We start from the raw sequence: 21402 nt of genomic DNA, 5'->3' as shown, positions 1-21402 counted from the left end.
TAGGCTTCTTACTCTATTTTTGGGGAGCAGAGAAAGATATTTATTAGTGTCACAAGTAGGCTTACATTAACACTGCAACGAAGTTACTGTGAAAATGCCCTAGTGGCCACACTCCGGCGCCTGCTCGGGTACACCGAGGCAGAATTTAGCATGGCCAATGCACCTAACCAGCATGTCTTTCAGACTGTGGGAGGAAACCGGAACACCCGGAGAAAACCCACGCAGAGACGGGGAGAATGTGCAGACTCTGCATAGACAGTGACCCAAGCTGGGAATCGAACCCAGTCCCTGGCGCTGTAAGACAGCAGTGCTAACCACTGTGTCACCGTGCCTTTGGACACGTGCATTTTGGAAGTCTCAAGTCTGTAGTCAATGCAGATCTAAACTGGTAGTTTGAAATAAAATTCGCCTCTGACATCCTGCTTATCTGGACAGGGTCAATGTGTCAGCCTGTAAAACAATTAGACCAAGCAACTGGGGTAGGCATCATAATCTGCCAAGTCCTGCGGTTATACATTGTCAAAAATACAAATTTTGCAGAAATGGTCAATGGTTAGCAATAAACTTGGTGAGTTCCCTTCCCTCCCATAGCTGCTTCCTAAAGCTCAGGAGGCCAATGGTACTGCCCTGACTGCTGCTCCAGCTCACAGGTTACTGGATCCAATTGTTGATTGGGGATCTGCTGAGAAACAGGGTGATAGGCAAATAGGATACTTTTTAAAAAATGATTAAATTATGCTTCTGCACTCATTGTAAGACCATGGGTGGCATGGTAGCACAGTGGCTAGCGCTGGGGCCTCACAGCATCAGGGACCTCGGTTCAATTCTGGCCTTGGGTGACTGTATGGAGTTTGCACATTCTCGCCGTGTCTGCGTGGGTTTCCTCCTGGTGTTCTGGTTTCCTCCCACAATCCAAAGATGGGCAGGTTAGGTCGATTAGCCATGCTAAATTGCCCCTTTCGTGTCAGGTAGATTATCAGGGCAAATACATAGGATTATGCGGATAGGGTCTGGGAGGGATTGTTGTTGGTGTAGGCTCCACGGGCCGAATGGCCTCCTTCTGCACTGTAGGGATGCTCTTCTATGATTCTGTTCCATGAATATGATTTGCGTGGACCCAGTGGGCAGGCCAGGACCATGCATGTTCCACTGAGTTGCTCCTTGGCCCAGAACAGCCCAATCGGCAGTCCGTAAAGGGACCAGCAAAAACAAGTCATGTTCCTTCTGGATGCACAGGATTACACTGGCCTGCCGCCAGTGTCTGCACGTGATCATCTAAGATTCCCTCCTCCAGCTCCGGATACTGTCGGCTAATACAGCGTGGGAGCTGGCTGATTTCCCACCCTACCCGACCACTCAGATACCTTGCGAGTAGCAATCAGTTCTTGAAAGGAGTCTCAAGCCGCTGGCTGCTGCCAGAACAGAACCTGCAATGTTTTGAGTATGGAAATGAGTCAGAGGATGAGAGAATACAATCATGCACTGACACCAGCGCATTAGAAACATTTCAATGTCCATTCATCACTTTTATTTTCAAAATGAGATGAACTAGAATTAACTTCCTGGCCTAAGAATCAACATACAAATCTCCTTCCAATTTTGTGACAGACATGAAGGACTAACAGGTTTATAATATAAATAATTTAGTACAGCTGCATTTTCTCCTAGATTCAGTGCTGACAAAAGGTGTAATGTGAGTCATTATGTTTCTTAGACAAGGAGTTTGATAACCTTTTGTTGGGATGCACAAGACTGGGAAAGGCTCATGTATCCCAATAAACAGGCCTGAAAGATTATCAGCTCCTGCCTGTCAAAGGTGTTACGTTAATTAGCTCAAATTGACAAATAGAATCAAATTCAATTAGCTGAGCAAGTGTCGGAAGATGTAAATGTACATCTGCAGGTTAGAACTTCCAATTTTCACAAAGAAATGAACATCTTTCCTATTCCTCCACTTCCGTTCATTGTATTTTAATTATTTTTTTAACTGGTAGACAGTAGAAAGCTGTTTGTGACGAGTGAAGGACAATACTATTCCCACCTCATGGCTACATCTATAAAATGGTGTAGCTATCCTTATCTATTACCAGGAACAAGTTCACAGCATTTAAGGACAATAGTCAAAACTACAGTCAATAATTATGAATGTCACAGAGTCAAAGTCCAGTTCACAAGTTGGGGACTGCCTTTGGCTTAAATTGGTAATCGTGATTATTATACTGTAGTGATAAACTCCTTTTGGCTAACCAGATTGAGGGTCAATTGCAATATTTGCAGAACAGGTTTATATAATGGATATCAAGGGCACATGTACCCGTCAGTGTAACCATTTTCTCAGTTTACTTTTAGGATGTATGCTAATCAGCATGTGTCAAATCAGTAGAGTTATCAGGGCTGATAAATGTTATATTGAAAACTTATGAACCGTATCCTACATGAAATATGCATGGAAAATAAAGAAAAAGATTGAAGTTAATATTTCCTTAGGCTCACCAATGAAATAAACACGCTTATGAAGATAATTTATGAATTAATTTATTCTTTTCGAGTAAAGGATGGTGTGTCAGTAGCATGTTTAGCCAAAACATTCTGTAAGATTTATTACATACTGCAAAAACACCAAAGGAATGAGTGTGCCATGAGGCATTATTGTGGCTATCATAATGCTCGGCCCCCAATCACGAAGGGTATTTGGGCAATTGTTGCAGGTGTAGTTCAGGCCTGTATCCCGTTATCTGATCCCAACCCTTCCGACAGGTCCGGACTATCCATTCATGCTCATCATCATCTGAAAGTACAGACAGACATTTCCTTGTAATTTGTCAGATGAAAGTGGAACTTTGCCAGTAAAGTTCAGACTGCAGCAAGCTGCAATTAGATTTAAATTGACTCAATCCCTCAGACCCAAACATTTGTGTTTTTTGCATGTTCAATCAGGGAAGGTTCCAATAATGCACCCTTTGTTATTTTATGACTTATGATGGGCATCATGTCAGGCTACCTCCTTCTTGTTACATCAATTACATCTGCTAACTTGCGGGTTTTTTTGTTGGATGCACCATTCTGCTCGGGGTGGCCACGTACTGTCTTATAATACTGGATGATAAACATATTCCAGCTTCAGTAGAACCCTGTAGGATAATTGCAGTAGGTTTTCTGGCTAATTTGAATCAGTGCAGCTGCAACCTCTTCAGTGGTAACCCATGAAACAAGATGAACTAGGCTATTGTCGTGAACAAGGCTTAAATCCTTCCCTGATTGTTCATAATTGGTGACGATGGCCTTAACAGCCACTTGACTAGCCTTTTCACACTCTACCTGGCTGTATGGCCACCACATTAAATCCCAGATGCCCAGGCTGATTCCTGCCAGCTGCACGGAGACTAACTACTTTCTCTTATTCTCCCTCGTCCTGTGACACTGGGTCAAACTCAAGAAACAGATTTTATCACTTTTTAAAGCGCAATTAATCCTTGTGGTTTCATTCGTCCCAGCTACCAGCTAACTATAATTACCATTTAGCTTAACTGCAATTGTTTGCATATGGTAATTAAAGCTTAAACACAATTGCTCTGCATATTCTCACCTTTTATATAATTTAGTCTTTGAGGCTGCAGCTACATTTTCTCCTTTTAACATAACACAACTCTATAATCAACTGGAAATTGTTATTTGGCTGGGATTTGATCATTGGCAGGATCTCAGTCTCACCATTTTATCTTTGCAAAGGAATACAATATTCAAATGCATTTTCCAAACATTTGGGTGGATAATGTATCAAATATGTATTCTCTGATATAACAAGACTTTAAGTATAGCAAGTTGTGTGATTTCCTCTTTAAATGTTGTCAAAAAATCCAATCATATCATAAAGCACACTCTTCATAATGTATAGTCCTGGCCCCCCCAAAACTGTTAAAGAGCAGCACCAGGGTTTTCCTTTTACTTTTCCATGTAACATTCTGCTCAAGTCACCTTATGATTTAACAAGTGGCAGAGTACATTATTGTAATATTTAACAATGTTAGGACCGAAGGGTTAATTTTCTGATTTGAATAATTTAGTTTTAATTTAATATTAATAATTTTAGTGATAAGGAAAGTAGTTCTGAGCATAAAATGGAGTTTTCCTTTTGATGCTTTCCCTCTAAAGTAGTGACATGGTAAAGCATAATCTTTAGTACCTACTGCAATATATATGTTTTCAGTGTCTAATGCTATATTTTATATCACAGCACATTTGCTAACAGATCTGAATCCTGACTCCTGCACCATTACATCTGAAGTTCCTCAAGGATGTCTCCTGGGGCCCCCTCCAATTTGTCATCTACGTGCTTCCCCTTGGTAACATTATCTAAAAACACACAAGGTTCCATGTGTGTTCTGGTGATGTCCAGCTCCACTATACCTCAATTCTCTCAACTCATCCTCTGTCTCTGATTTGTTACATTGATTGACAGCTGCTACCAGGCGAGCAGAGGTTTCTCCAGCTAAATATTGGGAATATAGAAGCTATTTCTTTTGTTCCTGGCACAGACTCCATCCCCCAACTGCTGACTCCTTCCCTCTCCCTGGTCACTGTTGGAAACTGAATCAGATTGCTCACAACCTTGGCATCCTATCTGACCCTAAGATGAGCTCCTCATCTCATATCTGCTTCATCACTGGTACCCCCTGCTTCACCTCCACGCTACCACCCCTGCCTCAGTTCACCTGCTGCTAAAATCCCCACACATGCCTTTGTTTCCTACAGGCAATACTGTCCTAGTTAGTTTCTCATTCTCCGCCCTCCATAAATTTGAGTTCATACAAAGGTCCGCTGCCTGTACTCGAATTCACAGTAAGTCCTGTGCTCACTGACTTACATTGGCTCCTGGTCAAACAACATCTTGGTTTGAAAATTCTCATCCCTGTCTTCAAATCCTTCATGGCCTCTCTTCCCCTTATCTCTATAATCTTCCCCTTATCTCTATAATCTTCCCCTTATCTCTATAATCTTCTCCAGCCCCCCAACTCTCTGAGATATTCGATTTACTCTAATTCTGGCCTCTGTATTCCCAATTATACTTGCTCCATCATTGGTGGTCATGCCTTCAGTTGTTTATATTAGTTGTTACCAAATATTAACCATATCGAAGAAGCTATTTTCCAATTTACAGCAATCAACTTGGCAACTCAAAAACTTCACATCTGATGTTCAGCCACCATGTTCCACAACATTTCAGTTAAAATGAGTTTTTAAAGCAGTCATTCCTAGCCCTGGAATATCTTCACTACACCTCTCTGCCTCTCGACCAAGCTTTCCACCTAAGATACTCCTTAAAACCTTCTGGTCATCTGACCTAATATCACATTATGTGGCTCAGTGTCAACTATCTGTTTGATAACGCTCCTGTGAAGCACTTTGGGATGTTTTTGCTACATTAAAGGCATTATATAAATGCAAGTTGCTGTATGAGGGTAATTCTGCAGCACTACCACCTACCAATTCATACAGTATCATCTGGAAATCCACATGCCTTCTCCTCACATTGCTGTGGCACAGTGCCCAAACCCAATGAAAATTGGCAGTAAAAAAAAATTCTAAAAGAATTAAACACTGGTTTGCCTTGGAGGAGAGTCAAAATCAAAGCCTGCAGATGTTTTAGTTGGGTATGAAGTAAATAAGCACTGCACTGAGAACATAACTGCAGGTATCCTGTACTTGCCAGTCAGGGTATTTGGGGTAACACATAATATTTCCCATGGTGATATTACTACTAGTCATGTTGCTGTGCTATCATGTTCACATTGATGTGTAGTGGTGCTGCCAAATGTAGCAACAGACTCAGAAGACATGAGGTGTGCACATATGCACAGAACTGCTTTGTCACTGGGCAATTAGCAGTGTCTGCTGACTGTGCATTGAACTATACATCAGACAGCTAGGAGTGATCATTTTACATTCTGTTTCTCCCCTTCTACCTTAAACAAGTAGAGGGAACTTTATGTATCAAGAATGATTCAACACTGAAATTTGCAGAGAGAACATACCTAACACATTTGCCCAGTCTGTTTCTTGTACAAAGGGTAGAATAACAGTCAGCATTGCTTTTGAAAGAAAATACACGTCACAATTCTCCAAATTGCTGAGCAGACCAGGTTTGTAGCACACAACGTGCTCCAGTACCTTAGTATGTCTCACTTTGAAGCTATACTGTCTTTGTGTGAGAGATATAGGTTGTATGTAAAGGAGATAATTATCACTTTCACTGCTGCTCTACCCAGTTGAGATGTTCAAAAAATGAAAAACAGTCCCTTGGTTAGCAACATAGCTTATCTGACTCTCAGATACTCCTTCTATTTATTACAGATTATAGGTGTTTGAATCAATACAAAAATAGCCACATTATGCAAGAGCAGATGCAAGTAACTGCCAACACTTGATCAATTTAGAGCAAAAAATGACCCCTCTTAAAATGACCCCAAAAAATTAATTGATTGTTAAAGTACTTTACAATAATAAAGATCAAAAACTAGTCTTTTCCAAAAAGTATATAATCTGTAACAAAAATGGCAGAGAAAGCGAGGTATAAGCAAGTATGGCGGCATGGTGGCACAATGGTTAGCACTGCTGCCTCACAGTGGGTCCGATTCCTGGCTTGGGTCACTGCCTGTGTGGAGTTTGCACGTTCTCCCCGTGTCTGCGTGGGTTTCCTCCGGGTGCTCCAATTTCCTCCCACAGTCCAAAAGACGTGCTGGTTAGGTGCATTGGCCATGCTAAGTTCTCCCTCAGTGTACCCGAACAGGCGCCGGACAGTGGCGACTAGGGGATTTTCACAGTAACTTGATTGCAGTGTTAATGTAAGCCTACTTGTGACACTCATAAATAAATTTAAACTTAAATGTCAAATTAGACTTAGAGAGAGGGAGTGAAACGTTGGACTAAGGGAGAACAAAAGAGGCAGAAAGGAAAAAGAAAATGACCATACATCTCTCAATGGCAATTCATGACTTGAAACATAGAAAATAGGAGCAGGACATTTAGCCCTTTGTGCCAGCTCCACCAGTCAGCATAAAGTTTTTAAAGTAAAAGTTTATTTATTAGTGTCACAAGTAGGGCTTACATTAACACTGCAATGAAGTTACTGTGAAAATTTTCGAGTTGCCACACTCGCCTGTTCGGGTACACTGAGGGAGAATTTAGCATGGCCAATGTACCTAACCAGCGTGTCATTCGGACTGTGGGAGGAAGCCGGAGCACCCAGAGGAAACTCACGCAGACATGGGGAGAAGGTGCAGAGTCCGCGCAGACAGTGACCCAAGCCGGGAATCGAATACGGGTCCCTGGAGCTGTGAGGCAGCAGTGCTAACCACTGTGCCACTGTGCCCAGCATGATCAAGGCCATACTCCAGTGCTTTCCCCATTCTCCATGACACTGTATGAAGTTAGAAATCTATCTATTTCCTTCTTGAATATATTGAAGGAATGAGACTCCTCACTTTCTGGCCAAGGGAAATTGATTGGCAGGCATTAATAATGATCACATTGTTAAAGAGGTACTAATGCTTTTAATGAATAAACTTAACTTTCTGTGGCAACTTTAAAGTACAAAAGCAGCAATTTCATGAAACCCACAAGAAGGTCAAGAGTAAGATGCAGTTTCGTGAAGTTGAAGACAGAGAAGTGCAAATCGTCTATGAACTTATCAGGATTTATAATTCATATCTCTCCCCCATCAGAACTCGCTGGCCAATCTGTATATTAATAAGGCACCCATCATTTACATGCCATTGTGTTTGCAACAAATTCTGGGCCAATGTGTTTGCCTCAAAACATTAACTTTAACAATTAATAAAAGTATGAGAGGGAATATTCTTCAGATTTTCACTTGCATTTAAAATTAGCTTCCTATCTTTTAAATAAATGTGAAGAATAAACTCGGTTCCACTTTTGATGGTGGATGCTGTAGATTAAAAACTCTGCTTTGTCCTCGTCAAGAACAAATTAAGCACAGGATTGTCAAAGGAGGGACTGTTTTACACCCTGTTTATCAGTGAACAAAACACCAGTCTCTACAGAGAATAGTCAAGCACGTGGGTTAAAGGCCGAGGAACCTGTGCATCCTTTTAAGCCACTCCCAGGCCTAAGAGAGAGACAGCAACACTTTCTGTTAACCTGTCTGGTCTTTGGAGTCGAGTAAAGAGCTTCCTGAATGCTTCCTACCATCTGCTTTTGCTAGCTTCAAGCCCTGGCCAGAAGCCTTGGTGTTTCCTGTCCCTTCCTGCAATGTCGACACAGAAGTAGCTCTAGGTCTGTCCCTTTTATCCCAGCCTTCTTCCTCAGTTCCTCCCGTCTGCAGCTGTTCATTTACTCTTCCTCTACAGCCCTGGCCTTCTGGCCCATACTATCTCTCCCAAGGGAGTCCAGTTCCTCTGCATACTGGATACCAACTACCTCCCAATTGTTTTCTTTCTTGAAGGAACGCTGTTGGCATCTATCTTTTGTAACACACCCTTGGTAATGGGTTTGACTGTTATACATTGAGACTAAGCTTGCGGCAGTTTGATGTAAAAAAAAGTCATCCTTTTTTGTGCAGACTAAAGCAGAATTATACATGGAACATTACACAGCAGTTGCTTCTGTACATGAACAAGACAGGAATGTCAGACAGAAAAACATACATCTTTTTAGTCCCAGAAATAAATATTATTTATAGTACATAGATTGTTCATTCTGTCTGAGCTTGCAGTAAGAATTTGTCAAATTCTGCAAATACATAGTGGGATTCATTCGACTTATGAAATTATTTTAATTCAGAAATGCTATTATTATTAAATGTTAATATTATTCAACGTACTTCAGCATCCATGTAAAACCGCAGCACATGTGAGGCAAGTTGTGAAAATTTCACAATTGCTGCAAAAACATGAATCTATACAGGTGTTTATGAATCGCAGAGGTGGCAAGAAACAGAGAAATAAGCATGGGGTGTTATCATGTGTCTGATGCCTGTCAAACAATAGATTAACGATTATTACAGAAAAATACAGATGCTAGAAATCTGAAATGGAAATAAAAAATGCTGGAAATGCTCAGTAAATCACTGGACTGTAATCCAGAGATCCATGGTTATGCTCTGGGGACCTGGGTTCGAATCCCAGCAAGGCAGGTGGTGAAATTTGAATTCATGAAAATCCGGATTTTTTTTAAAAACGGTCTACTGATGACCATGAAGCCATTATTGACTGTCATAAAAACCCATCTGGTTCATGAATGTCCTTGAAGGAAGGGAATCTGTCATCCTCACCTGGTCTGGTCTACACGTGACTCCAGGCCCAGAGCAATGCGGTTGACTCTTAAAATGCCCTCTGAAATGGTCGAGCAGACCACTCAGTTCAAGGGCAATTAGGGATGGGCAATAAATACTGGCCCAGTCAGTGGCGCCCACATCCCATAAATGAATTTTAAAAAAGTCAGGTGGCATCTGCAGAGGGTGAAACAGAGTTATGAAATATTAAAGAAAACAGTTAAATGCCATGGTGTATTAGTAATGGAAAGGAGCAAATGACCAGTTTACATTTTAAATCTACAGAGTCCACAAGATTAAGAAACTTACCAGCATTGCGAAGAAATTTATTGTCATAACCAGTGATTACTCTGGTTACTGGGTTATAGAAACCATCACCACAGTCATAATGTCCTTCTGGAATTGTCCTCGGAGGATCCAAGTTTGTGAGCTGGGAACGACCTTAGCCAATTGCAGAAATATTAACAGATTACAATAACATCTATTATATATAACTATCTTATGTATAGGATATTAGATAGTTGACTGCACTAATACAGTCAAATCTAATTATGTCGCAAAACATGAGAGCAAAGCTTGAAGCGTTTATGAAAAGTTTTCCAAGGTCCAGCCCTTAAATAAAGTTGTTAATCTTTATAATATGTTCACTCTTTTGGGTTAATATCGTGAATATCCTGGTGGCAAAGTGGCACAGCGCCAGGGACGGTGTTCAATTCCAGCCTTGGGTGACTGTCTTGTATGGAGTTTGTACATTCTACCCGTTTCTACATGGGTTTCCTCCAGATGCTCCGGTTTCCTCCCATGGTCCAAAGTTGTGCAGGTTAGGTGGATTGGTCATGCTAAATTGTCCCTTATGCCCCAAGGTGTGTAGATAAGGGGGATTAGGAGGGTAAATACATGGGGTTATGGGAACAGGGTCTGGGTGAGATGCTCTGTCGAAGAGTCAGTGCCGACTTGATGGGCCAAATGGCCTCCTTCTGCACTGTAGGGATTCTATGAAATGGTGAGAAATGGCATGATGCAACTGGAAAGGCAGAAGCTATCGTGTCATATAGAATTCCAGTAATCCCAGTCACATATCAAGAAATATTTTAATTGACAAATATACTTATCATTTATTATTTGCTAATTTCTTTGTGAAATATCATTTTCTCTTATAACATACCTGCTGGTTTCAACCCTTTACATATTTCAGTGTAAAAACGCCTGTCATAACTATCGCAATATGTCCAATCTTCATCAAATTCCAATCCATCTGCAAATATGTAGTTACCCTGCAAGGCAAGTATAGCTAATCAACAAGTGCCAACTGAGACCACAAACACTGCACAACCATTAGAAACAGCTCCTGGAAAACATGTTTGATTAGGTAGACTGAAAGGCTGTAAAATTGCCTATCGCGCAAAGTTGTCGCTTTTAAAAAGTAACGTTTATTTATTAGTCACAAGTAGGCTTACAGTAACACTGCAATGAAACTACTGTGAAAATCCCGCCACACTCCGGCGCCTGTTTGGGTACACTGAGGGAGAATTTAGCATGGCCAGCACAGCTTTTGGACTGTGGGATGAAACTGGAGCACCTGGAGGAAACCCACGCAGACACGGGGAGAATATGCAGACTCCGCACAGACAGTGACCCAAGAATCGAACCTGGGTCCCTGGCACTGTGAGGCAGCTGTGCTAACCACTGTGCCACCGTGCTGCCCTCCTGCGCCACTTTGTGACTAATAAACATTAAAACACTTGTGAATCCATCTGAATGATTGTCATTTCTAACAAGTGATAAAATTCTGGGACTGTTCAAAGCAAGAGATTCAAACCAGACCTGTATTACGGCTCCATTGTCCCAAGTGGCTACATATTTGCCTCCATTCGGAAAATATAAGGTTCCTTGACCATGGAACATGCCATCTTTCATTCCTCCCTCATATCTTGTTTCCGTCGGGAGGGTATACATCCCGTAGCCCTCCATCCTGAAAGAAAGCAGAAAACAAGAAGCAGGAAAGAAAGAAACAGGAAACAGAGGAGAGAAAATAGGTTGCACCATTATCGGCTGACTATCCACTGTGGCAGTCAATGTGACAGAATAACAGTTTCCTTCCAGTGTGATATAGCTTCTCAGATTCATTCAGACAGAACTATGTCTCAATTGAAGTTTATTTATTAGTGTCACAAGTAACCTTAGACTAACACTGCGATGAAGTTGCGAAAATCCCACACTCCGGCGCCTGTTCGGGTACACTGAGGGAGAATTTAGCATGGCCAAGGCACCTAACCAGCATGTCTTTTGGACTGTGGGAGGAAACCGGAGCACCCGGAGGAAACACACACAGACCCAGGAAGAATGCGCAGATTCCACACAGTGACCCAGCCAGGAATCAAACTCGGGTCCTTGACGCTTCAAGGCAGCAGTGCTAACCACTGTGTCCCCTTGCCAACCCGCGAAGTGATAATAAGGCAAGCAAAGAAACAAAAGATGTGTTCTTCAGGCCTCGTTTGAGCAACCTTTTCTATCATTTAATCCATCCTGCCTTCCACCGTGTCATAGACCTTCCCCTCTTTCAATTGCTTCAAACCTATTACATCTCTAGGCCACGGAGCTGAACATTAACTCTGTTTCTCTCTCCACAGGTGCTGCCTGGCCTGCTGAATATTTCCAGCATTTTCTGTTTTTTTAATTTCAGATTTCGGTGTCTGCAATATTTTTGCTTTGGTATATTTGGACAAGTTGCCAGGAAGGCATTTGAAGAAAATTAGCAATTGATTCCAGACACAACTGGGTATGTTACTCGGGAAAGAATGGCTTGCGGGATGTCATGGAAAAGTAGTACTTGGGTCAACTGCAAAAGGTCAGCCCCGGTTCAAATAGTCTTTTCGTGTTACCAATATTTACCACATTCATGGAGATAGAAAAGAAAAAGGTTGTAAGTAGGATATACTTGACTAGCACTGTAGGGATATGGGGGTATGGGGCTAGACTGTAGGGATATGGGGGTAGGGCCTGGGTGGGATTGTGGTCGGTGCAGACTCGATGGGCCGAATGGCCTCTTTCTGTACTGTAGGGTTTCTATGATTCTATGATGACATCACTGGGTTTGTTAATGTCCTTTAAACAGTGCTGAGAGTTTGGTGTAGCCATAGCTTTCTTCAGTTGATGGTCTTTGGTGCAATTGAGAAATAGTAACTTACTGTACAGCGTTTTGAAGTAGAGCTCACTGCATTCTGTACCAGAAAAAAACATATTTGTTTTCTTGGTAATTATCAACCTGCCAGTAACATCGCAGTCTCAAGAATCACGCTTTTGAAGCTCCACACACACTGCGACTATTAGCCAGGGACACAAACATTTCTCTTGCTTCTCACTAAAAGAAGAATTTCAGGCCCCTTGTGGCAGCAAATGGGTGCTGCATCAATCACTTTTTATTTAGTGTGACCTCCCAGTGCTGAACAGTGCCACCCATCACTACACAAGATATGAAGCATCTCAACTCGTTAAAAAATAATGAGAAAATGCTCGTGTTAAAATGAGTTGGTAATGTGCAACAAACTCCCAGTGACTGCATCCATTTGGTTTTATTTCTTCATCTGAAAGCAGAATCCTGAAAGAAAGAACTGGTGCTCAGCTGCTGCCTGTATCATCAGGATGATTTCTCATTTTGGTGCAGTGGGATTGAGCATTGGCTCAATTTCCTTGTGGAAACAGTAGCATAAGACAAGGCATTCTGATTCTCTTTTAAAAATCATATTTTCAAGAGTTTGCACTAGTCATATTCTATATCGATGTCGGAGTGCAGTTAATCTCTGCAGAGTTGGGGCCAACATTTTAACAACGGTATGATAAGCATATATATACTGCAGTCATTCTACAAACTTAGAATATATTAGTCCAGAGATTACTGTTGCAAGTATTTGCGTATCAACACTTAATGCACTCACATCACATTCAACTTTTCATTACTATGAAAACCAGGGGAAAGAAGACCATCTACATAGAAACTAGAAGCAGGAGTAGGCCATTCGGCCCTTCGAGCCTGCTCCACCATTCATTTTGACCATTGCTGATCATCGAATTCAATATCCTGATCCCGCTTCCCCCACCATATCCCTTGATCCCTTTAGTCCCAAGAGCTATATCTAATTTCTTATTGAAATCACACAACGTTTTGGCCTCAATTACTTTCATGGTAGTGAATTCCTCACATTCACCACCCTCTGGGTGAAGAAATTTCTCCTCACCTCAGTTCTAAAAGGTTTACCCCTTATCTTTAAACTATGATTCATAGTTCTGGACTCCCCCACCATTGGGAACATTCTTTCTGAATCTATCCTGTCTAACCCTGTTAGAATTTTATAAGTTTCTATGAGATCCCTTCTCACTCTTCTAAACTCCAGTGAATATAATCCTAACTGACTTAGTCTCTCCTCATATGACAGACCTGCCATCCCAGGAATCAGACTGGTAAACCTTAGCTGTACTCCCTCTATAGCAAGCTCATCCTTCCTCAGATAAGGATACCAAAACTGCAGACAATACTCCAGATGTGGCCTCACCAATGTCCTATAAAATTTCAGCAAAACATCCCTATCCCTACACTCAAATCCTCTCGCTATGAAGGTCAATATACCATTTGCCTCCTTTACTTCCTGCTGTACCTACGTGCTTATTTTGAGCGACTGATGCATGAGGACACCAAGGTCTCGCTAAATATCCACCTCTCAATTTATACCCATTCAAGTAATAATCTGTCTTCCTATTATTGCTACCAAAGTGGGTAACATCACATTTATCCACATTATACTGCATCTGCCATGCATATGCCCATATACTCAGCCTATGCAAATCACGCCGAAGCATCTCTGCATCCTCCTCACAGCTCACCCTCCCACCCAACTTTGTATCATCTGCAAATTTGAAGATAATACATTCTGTTCCCTCTTCCAAATCATTAATATATAATGTGAACAGTTGGGGTCCTAGCACAGATCCCTGCGGAACCCCACTAGTCACTGACTGCCAATCAGAAAAAGACCCAGTTATGCCAACTTCTTGCTTCCTGTCTGCTAACCAGCTTTCTATTCATCTCAAGACATTACCTGCAATCCCATGTGCTTTGAATTTACATCGTAGTCTGTTATGTGAGACCTTGTCGAAAACCTTCTGAAAATCTAAATAAACCACATCCACTGGTTCTCCTTGGACAACTCTTCTGGTTACATCCTCAAAGAATTCTAATAGATTCGTCAAGCAAGATTTCCCTTTTGTAAATCCATGCTGACTTTGTTTGATTATACCACTGAATTCCAAATGCTGAGTTATGAAATCCTTGATAATAAACTTTAGCAACTTCCCAGTACTGACGTTAGTCTCACTGGTCTATCGTTCCCTGTTTTCTCTCAACCTCCCTTTTTAAATAGCGGGCTTACATTAGTTACCCTCCAATCTGTAGGAACCAGTCCAGAGTCCAAAGAATTTTGGAAAATAACCACCAATGGATCTACTAAAATACTATGGATGCTGAAACAAAAACAGAAAATGCTGGAAATACTCAGCAGGTCTGACAGCATCTGTGGAGAGAGAATATTGAGGCTGTCAGACCTGCTGAGATTTTCCAGCATGTTCAGTTTGTGTAAGTTTTCAGATGTTTGGCCAGTTAAGTTTTATGCTTTTGCAATGAGAAAATGTTGACAAAGCAACATTTTGAGCGAGTTAATTGGTTCCCCTTCCACCTTTTACAAATTATTTGCTGAGTTTTCATTAGTAGTTTCCGTACTTACCTTCATATTAACATCATTTATTTAACAATGATTTGTTTTCATTTGCTTTAATGGATGACATTTCATTCAATGGGCTGTTAGACGTGCACTTTAACTTATGATTGCTAGAGAATATATTAATGAAAACCAGGATAGAGGTAGGATGGAGTGCTAGGATCACAATAGTACAGTCACTAACACTCACCCATTCATTTAGTATGTCAAAGGAATGTCAATTAATCATGTTTCTTTTCAGATGGGCAAAGAATTGGTGGGTCAACTTGTCAAGGAGGAAAAAGACAAATGCTGCTCATCATGTTTAAATAGAGCAAGACATCGATTTTGTCTCTCTTTCCACACCTAGTGGTGCACAAGGCAAACTTTCATCCATTTCCATAGCAAGTTTTTTCCCTGGAACAGGTCACTAGCCTGTTGCCAGAGGCATATAGCTTGAGGGGCAGCACTCTTTTTAAAAAAACTTTTCAAACTTTAAACTTTATAAATGCTACACCAAGCACGGCTGACCAGGAGTCTCTCCTGCTCTTACCACCTGCCATTGGAAGGATTTTGCAGGTAGATACTCAACCTGTTTGGCTGTCTTAATAACTCACCTTTCTTGGCCATCAAGTCCTGGAGTGAAACTTGAAGTGGAGATGCCGGCGTTGGACTGGGGTAAACACAGTAAGACGTTTAACAACACCAGGTTAAAGTCCAACAGGTTTATTTGGTAGCAAAAGCCACACAAGCTTTCGGAGCTCTTAGCCCCTTCTTCAGGTGAGTGGGAATTCTGTTCACAAACAGAGCTTATAAAGACACAGACTCAAATTACATGAATAATGGTTGGAATGCGAATACTTACAACTAATCAAGTCTTTAAGAAACGAAACAATGTGAGTGGAGAGAGCATCAAGACAGGCTAAAAAGTTGTGTATTGTCTCAATACACATCTTTTTAGCCTGTCTTGATGCTCTCTCCACTCACATTGTTTCGTTTCTTAAAGACTTGATTAGTTGTAAGTATTCGCATTCCAACCATTATTCATGTAATTTGAGTCTGTGTCTTTATAAGCTCTGTTTGTGAACAGAATTCCCACTCACCTGAAGAAGGGGCTAAGAGCTCCGAAAGCTTGTGTGGCTTTTGCTACCAAATAAACCTGTTGGACTTTAACCTGGTGTTGTTAAACTTCTTACTGTGAAACTTGAACACAGGGCTTCTGGCTCAGAGGCAGGGGCGCTCCCCATTGCACCACAAGACCTCCATAAGGCAACTATAACAGAGTCAGTATGATGCTGGGTACTGCTTGAATCAATAAGTCGAAACTTGCAGAAGTATGATGAAGCTCTAGTCAGGTTGCAGCTGGGATGCAGAGTTCTTGCAATGTAAGGTGGGGATCCATCTCTGGAGGGAAGCAGCAAGGTTGATTTTCAGCATCCATGAGAAGAGCTAATAGAAAAAAGTCATAAACTAGGCCTTCACAAACTTGAAAGGGATACCGCACAGGATATTATAGAAGCTTATAGTCACTATTAAATCAATAGGCAATTCAGGAGAAACTTCTTTACTCAGAGAGAGGTTGGAATATGGCACTTTCCACAGAGTGTACTTGAGGCAAATATTGTACATGTCTTCAGGGAAGAGCTAGATAAGCACAAAGGAGAATGGAATAGGGCATCTGTAGAAGTTAGGTGTAGGTGGAAGGAGGCTCATGTAGGGCATGACACTAGCATAGACCTGTTGAGTTAAATGGCTGTTACTGTACTATGAATACCTTGTAATATAAGATTAGAGGTTAATTAACAACATAGAGGAAGTAAATCCGAAGGAATACTTTCAGAAAAATCAGGCATTAGGACAAGGTGCCACACAGTTTGAGTTTTGAGTGGCAAACTTAGAATAGACATTAGGAAGAGGGCAATCAACAACTGGGGCAGTTTCCCAAAAAAGGGTGTTGAGACCAATAGACAGGCACCATTTAACAAAGAGCTGGGTGTGGCTATTAGAAACAGAACAGTTAAGCATTCTGATGGATGAGCTCAGATGGGGCAAAGGGTTTTTCTCATCCGAACCTAAGTTGTGTAAATTTCCTTTCTTTTCCTTCATTTTAGTGATTGGGAGCCAATAAAAGATGATGATTTAATGAAACATAAGAGTTCAAATATCACCAAGATCACATTCTAGATTCACTTTGTGCCTATTATATTTAAACATGTACTATAACATCAGGATGTTGTGTGGTGCAGTGATATCATTCCTGCCTCTGCACCAGAGGTTCTGGGTTCAAGACCCGCTCTAGGACTTGATGACCAAGGAATGTGTATTTGTAACATGGCTAAACAGGTTCCAATGTGCAGCAACAGCAGGCAGTAATAGCAGGAGAGATTCCTGCTCAGCCGTGCAATCGAAAGGAAATTGGAACCTCTGCCATCACTATTCATAGCTCTGGTCTACAACATGCTGCAGTAACTTGGATTCCTTGGGAGATAATTTGGGTGAGTTTGCTGGATGGCTGCCGTAGATCAGATTGCAGCCAACAGCCAGGGGGTTCAATCCCTGTGCCAGCTGGGGTGGATCTGGGACCTGCCTCCTTGCCCTACCCATGGTGGTGCTGTGCTTCAGAACCACTTTTGGCAGAGAATTGAAGAAGAAAATATAATTGCAACAAATGAAAACAATGCTTGCAGATAAAATGATAGTTACATCGTGTTGATTCATTGCAGACGGTAAGAGTTGATAACGTATTCTCTGATTTGATTTATTATTGTCACATGTATTAGTATTGTTTCTTGCGTGCTATACAAAGCATACCATTCATAGAGTACAGAGAGTAAGGGATAAATAATCAGTTTCTGTGACATTGATTGAGGGATAAATATTGGCTAGGACACAGTGAATAACCCTTCCCCCTGCCCTTCTTTAATTATTGCCTTGGGATTTGGAGGCCTCAGATTAATATCCCATCTGAAAACCAGCAACTCTGGCAGCGCCACAAGCCATCCCTCAGTATTGCACTGGAGTGTCTGCCTAGCATTTTGTGCTGCAGTGGAACTACAAACCAGTGTGCTGATGAAGGTAGGGCAGTTGATGTCATATACATGGATTTTAGTAAGGCGTTTGATAAGGTCCCCCATGGTCGGCTTATGATGAAAGTGAGGAGGTGTGGGATAGAGGGAAAGTTGGCCGATTGGATAGGTAACTGGCTGTCTGATCGAAGACAGAGGGTGGTGGTGGATGGAAAATTTTCGGATTGGAGGCAGGTTGCTAGCGGAGTGCCACAGGGAGCAGTGCTTGGTCCTCTGCTCTTTGTGATTTTTATTAATGACTTAGAGGAGGGGGCTGAAGGGTGGATCAGTAAATTTGCTGATGACACCAAGATTGGTGGAGTAGTGGATGAGGTGGAGGGCTGTTGTAGGCTGCAAAGAGACATAGATAGGATGCAAAGCTGGGCTGAAAAATGGCAAATGGAGTTTAACCCTGATAAATGTGAGGTGATTCATTTTGGTAGGACTAATTTAAATGTGGATTACAGGGTCAAAGGTAGGGTTCTGAAGACTGTGGAGGAACAGAGAGATCTTGGGGTTCATATCCACAGATCTCTAAAGGTTGCCACTCAAGTGGATAGAGCTGTGAAGAAGGCCTATAATGTGTTAGCTTTTATTAACAGGGGGTTGGAGTTTAAGAGCCGTGGGGTTATGCTGCAACTGTACAGGACCTTGGTGAGACCACATTTGGAATATTGTGTGCAGTTCTGGTCACCTCACTATAAGAAGGATGTGGAAGCGCTGGAAAGAGTGCAGAGGAGATTTACCAGGATGCTGCCTGTTTGGAGGGTAGGTCATATGAGGAAAGGTTGAGGGAGCTAGGGCTGTTCTCTCTGGAGCGGAGGAGGCTGAGGGGAGACTTAATAGAGGTTTATAAAATGATGAAGGGGATAGATAGAGTGAACGTTCAAAGACTATTTCCTTGGGTGGATGGAGCTATTACAAGGGGGCATGACTATAGGGTTCGTGGTGGGAGATATAGGAAGGATATCAGAGGTAGGTTTTTTACGCAGAGAGTGGTTGGGGTGTGGAATGGACTGCCTGCAGTGATAGTGGAGTCAGACACTTTAGGAACATTTAAGCGGTTATTGGATAGGCACATGGAGCACACCAGGATGATAGGGAGTGGGATAGCTTGATCTTGGTTTCAGATAAAGCTCGGCACAACATTGTGGGCCGAAGGGCCTGTTCTGTGCTGTACTGTTCTATGTTCTATGTAACACTTTTTTGACTTGGGGGCAAGAGTGCTTTAGAATAGAATCCCTACAGTGCAGAACAAGACAATTTGGCCCATCGAGTCTGCATCAACTCTCCAAAAGAACATCTTACCCAGGCCCTATCCCTGCAACCCCACGCATCTTCTAATCCCCCTAACCTACGCATTTTGGGACATTAAAGGGCAACTTAGCATGGCCAATCCACCTAATGTGTACAGCTTTGGACTGTGAGAGGAAACCAGGGCCCCTGGAAAAAATCCACGCAGACACGGGGAGAGTGTGCAAACTCCACACAGACAGTTACCCAAGGCTGGAATTGAACCCAGGTCCCTGGCGCTGTGAGACAGCAGTGCTAACCACTGTGCCACCATGCCATCCTTTCTGGCCCATTTTAAGGTCAAACCAAATAAACAAACTCAAATTAAATCAGGACAAAGTAAAAGGGGCAGCTCGCCAAAAGGAGGGGGAACAGCCCGAACAAAAATCAAAGTACAAAGGAAACTTAAAAACATCAAATCATAATGTGATTATTAGTGTCGATAATGCACCCCAACCCCTGCGGTGCCCAACGGGCGCGGAAGGCGTCAACCGTGTCCGTGGACACCGCATGCTCCGTCTCCAGGGACACCTGGCCGCGAACGTAGCCGCGGTAGAGGAGCAGACAGTCAGGATAGACGGCCCCCTCGATTGCCCGCTGCCTGGACCTGTAACTGGGCCATCCTTTCTGGCAGACAGCAGAAAATAGAAAACTCTTTAAACACAAGGCACATCACTCGATATCTGAAAGGAGTGACAAAGGCGGCAGGCAAAGGTTTTTATTTTCCAGCTGAAGTGTTAACCTGTGTTCAGATGTTGTCAGCCTGTGGTAACTTTTTGGTGAATAGGCAACCTCTCCCTTACTGGTTGTGGATGATGGACACCCTCCCTATTGAAGCCAATGATACTGCTCCAGTGCAGTACTGAGGGGTTGTGGCACTGTCAGAGGTGCTGATTTTTGGAGAAGACCATAAAATCACTACACTGCAGAAGGAGGCCATTCAGCCCATCAGGTCTGCACTGATTCTCTGAAGAGCATGTTACCGAGCCCCCCCCCCCCTCCCCTCCCTCCCTCCCCCTCCCCCCCCTCCCCCTCCCCCCCTCCCCCTCCCCCCCCTCCCCCTCCCCCCTCCCCCTCCCCCCCCTCCCCTCCCTCCCTCCCCCCTCCCCTCCCTCCCCCCTCCCCTCCCTCCCTCCCCCTCCCCCCCCTCCCCTCCCTCCCTCCCCCCTCCCCTCCCTCCCCCCTCCCCTCCCTCCCTCCCCCTCCCCCCCCTCCCTCCCTCCCTCCCTCCCCCTCCCCCCCCTCCCTCCCTCCCTCCCTCCCCCTCCCCCTCCCCCCCCTCCCTCCCTCCCCCTCCCCCCCCTCCCTCCCTCCCCCTCCCCCCCTCCCTCCCTCCCCCTCCCCCCCCTCCCCTCCCTCCCTCCCCCTCCCCCCCTCCCCCCCCCTCCCCCCCCTCCCTCCCTCCCCCTCCCCCCCCTCCCTCCCTCCCCCCCCCTCCCCCCCCTCCCTCCCTCCCCCTCCCCCCCCTCCCTCCCTCCCTCCCCCTCCCCCCCCTCCCTCCCTCCCCCCCCTCCCTCCCTCCCTCCCCCTCCCCCCCTCCCTCCCTCCCCCTCCCCCCCCTCCCTCCCTCCCCCTCCCCCCCCTCCCGGGTCTCTGGCGCTGTGAGGCAGCAGTGCTAACGACTGTGCCACTGAGGACCCAAGATCCCAAGGCACCATTCAAAGAAGAGCAAGGGGATCCTAACCAATATTTAGCCCTCACAACAGCGTAAGACGGTGTCAGGATGGTGCATGTCAGTCTGACACCCAGCTCCTTTCATCTACCTTTCCCCAAGTCCCTTTTGCTTCCTGTTTTGCCAACCAGTTTGCCTGCCATCCAGGCCGATGTTGAAGCCCCCTTTTCCCAGGGACACAAGGAAGCTGTTTCCATACCTGCCATTGTGATAGTCTCCTGTGTAGCTGCTGCCTGTGTACTCCATGGCTGTAAACAACACTGTCACCATGGCAACGCCCCTTCACCTTCACCACCACCTCCCCCCGCCAACGGCTAAATAAAGAACACGGCAAAC

At 43.6% G+C, this 21402-nt stretch overlaps 1 protein-coding gene across 1 annotated transcript; it reads right to left on the bottom strand.

Moving 5' to 3' along the window:
• Nucleotides 1-2520: 2520 nt before the first annotated feature.
• On the bottom strand, nt 2521-21336 carry morn5 (MORN repeat containing 5). Its single transcript, XM_078227592.1, has 5 exons — nt 21266-21336; nt 11114-11261; nt 10455-10563; nt 9599-9730; nt 2521-2788 (listed from the first exon to the last, which is right to left on the bottom strand). Exons 1-5 carry the CDS (start codon nt 21334-21336, stop codon nt 2679-2681), a joined length of 570 nt encoding a protein of 189 aa, XP_078083718.1. The 3' UTR covers nt 2521-2678.
• Nucleotides 21337-21402: the final 66 nt, after the last annotated feature.

This window comes from Mustelus asterias, chromosome 13, assembly GCF_964213995.1.
Source record: "Mustelus asterias chromosome 13, sMusAst1.hap1.1, whole genome shotgun sequence".
Taxonomy (NCBI): Eukaryota; Metazoa; Chordata; class Chondrichthyes; order Carcharhiniformes; family Triakidae; genus Mustelus; species Mustelus asterias.
This window is presented reverse-complemented; position numbering and strand designations above follow the sequence as displayed.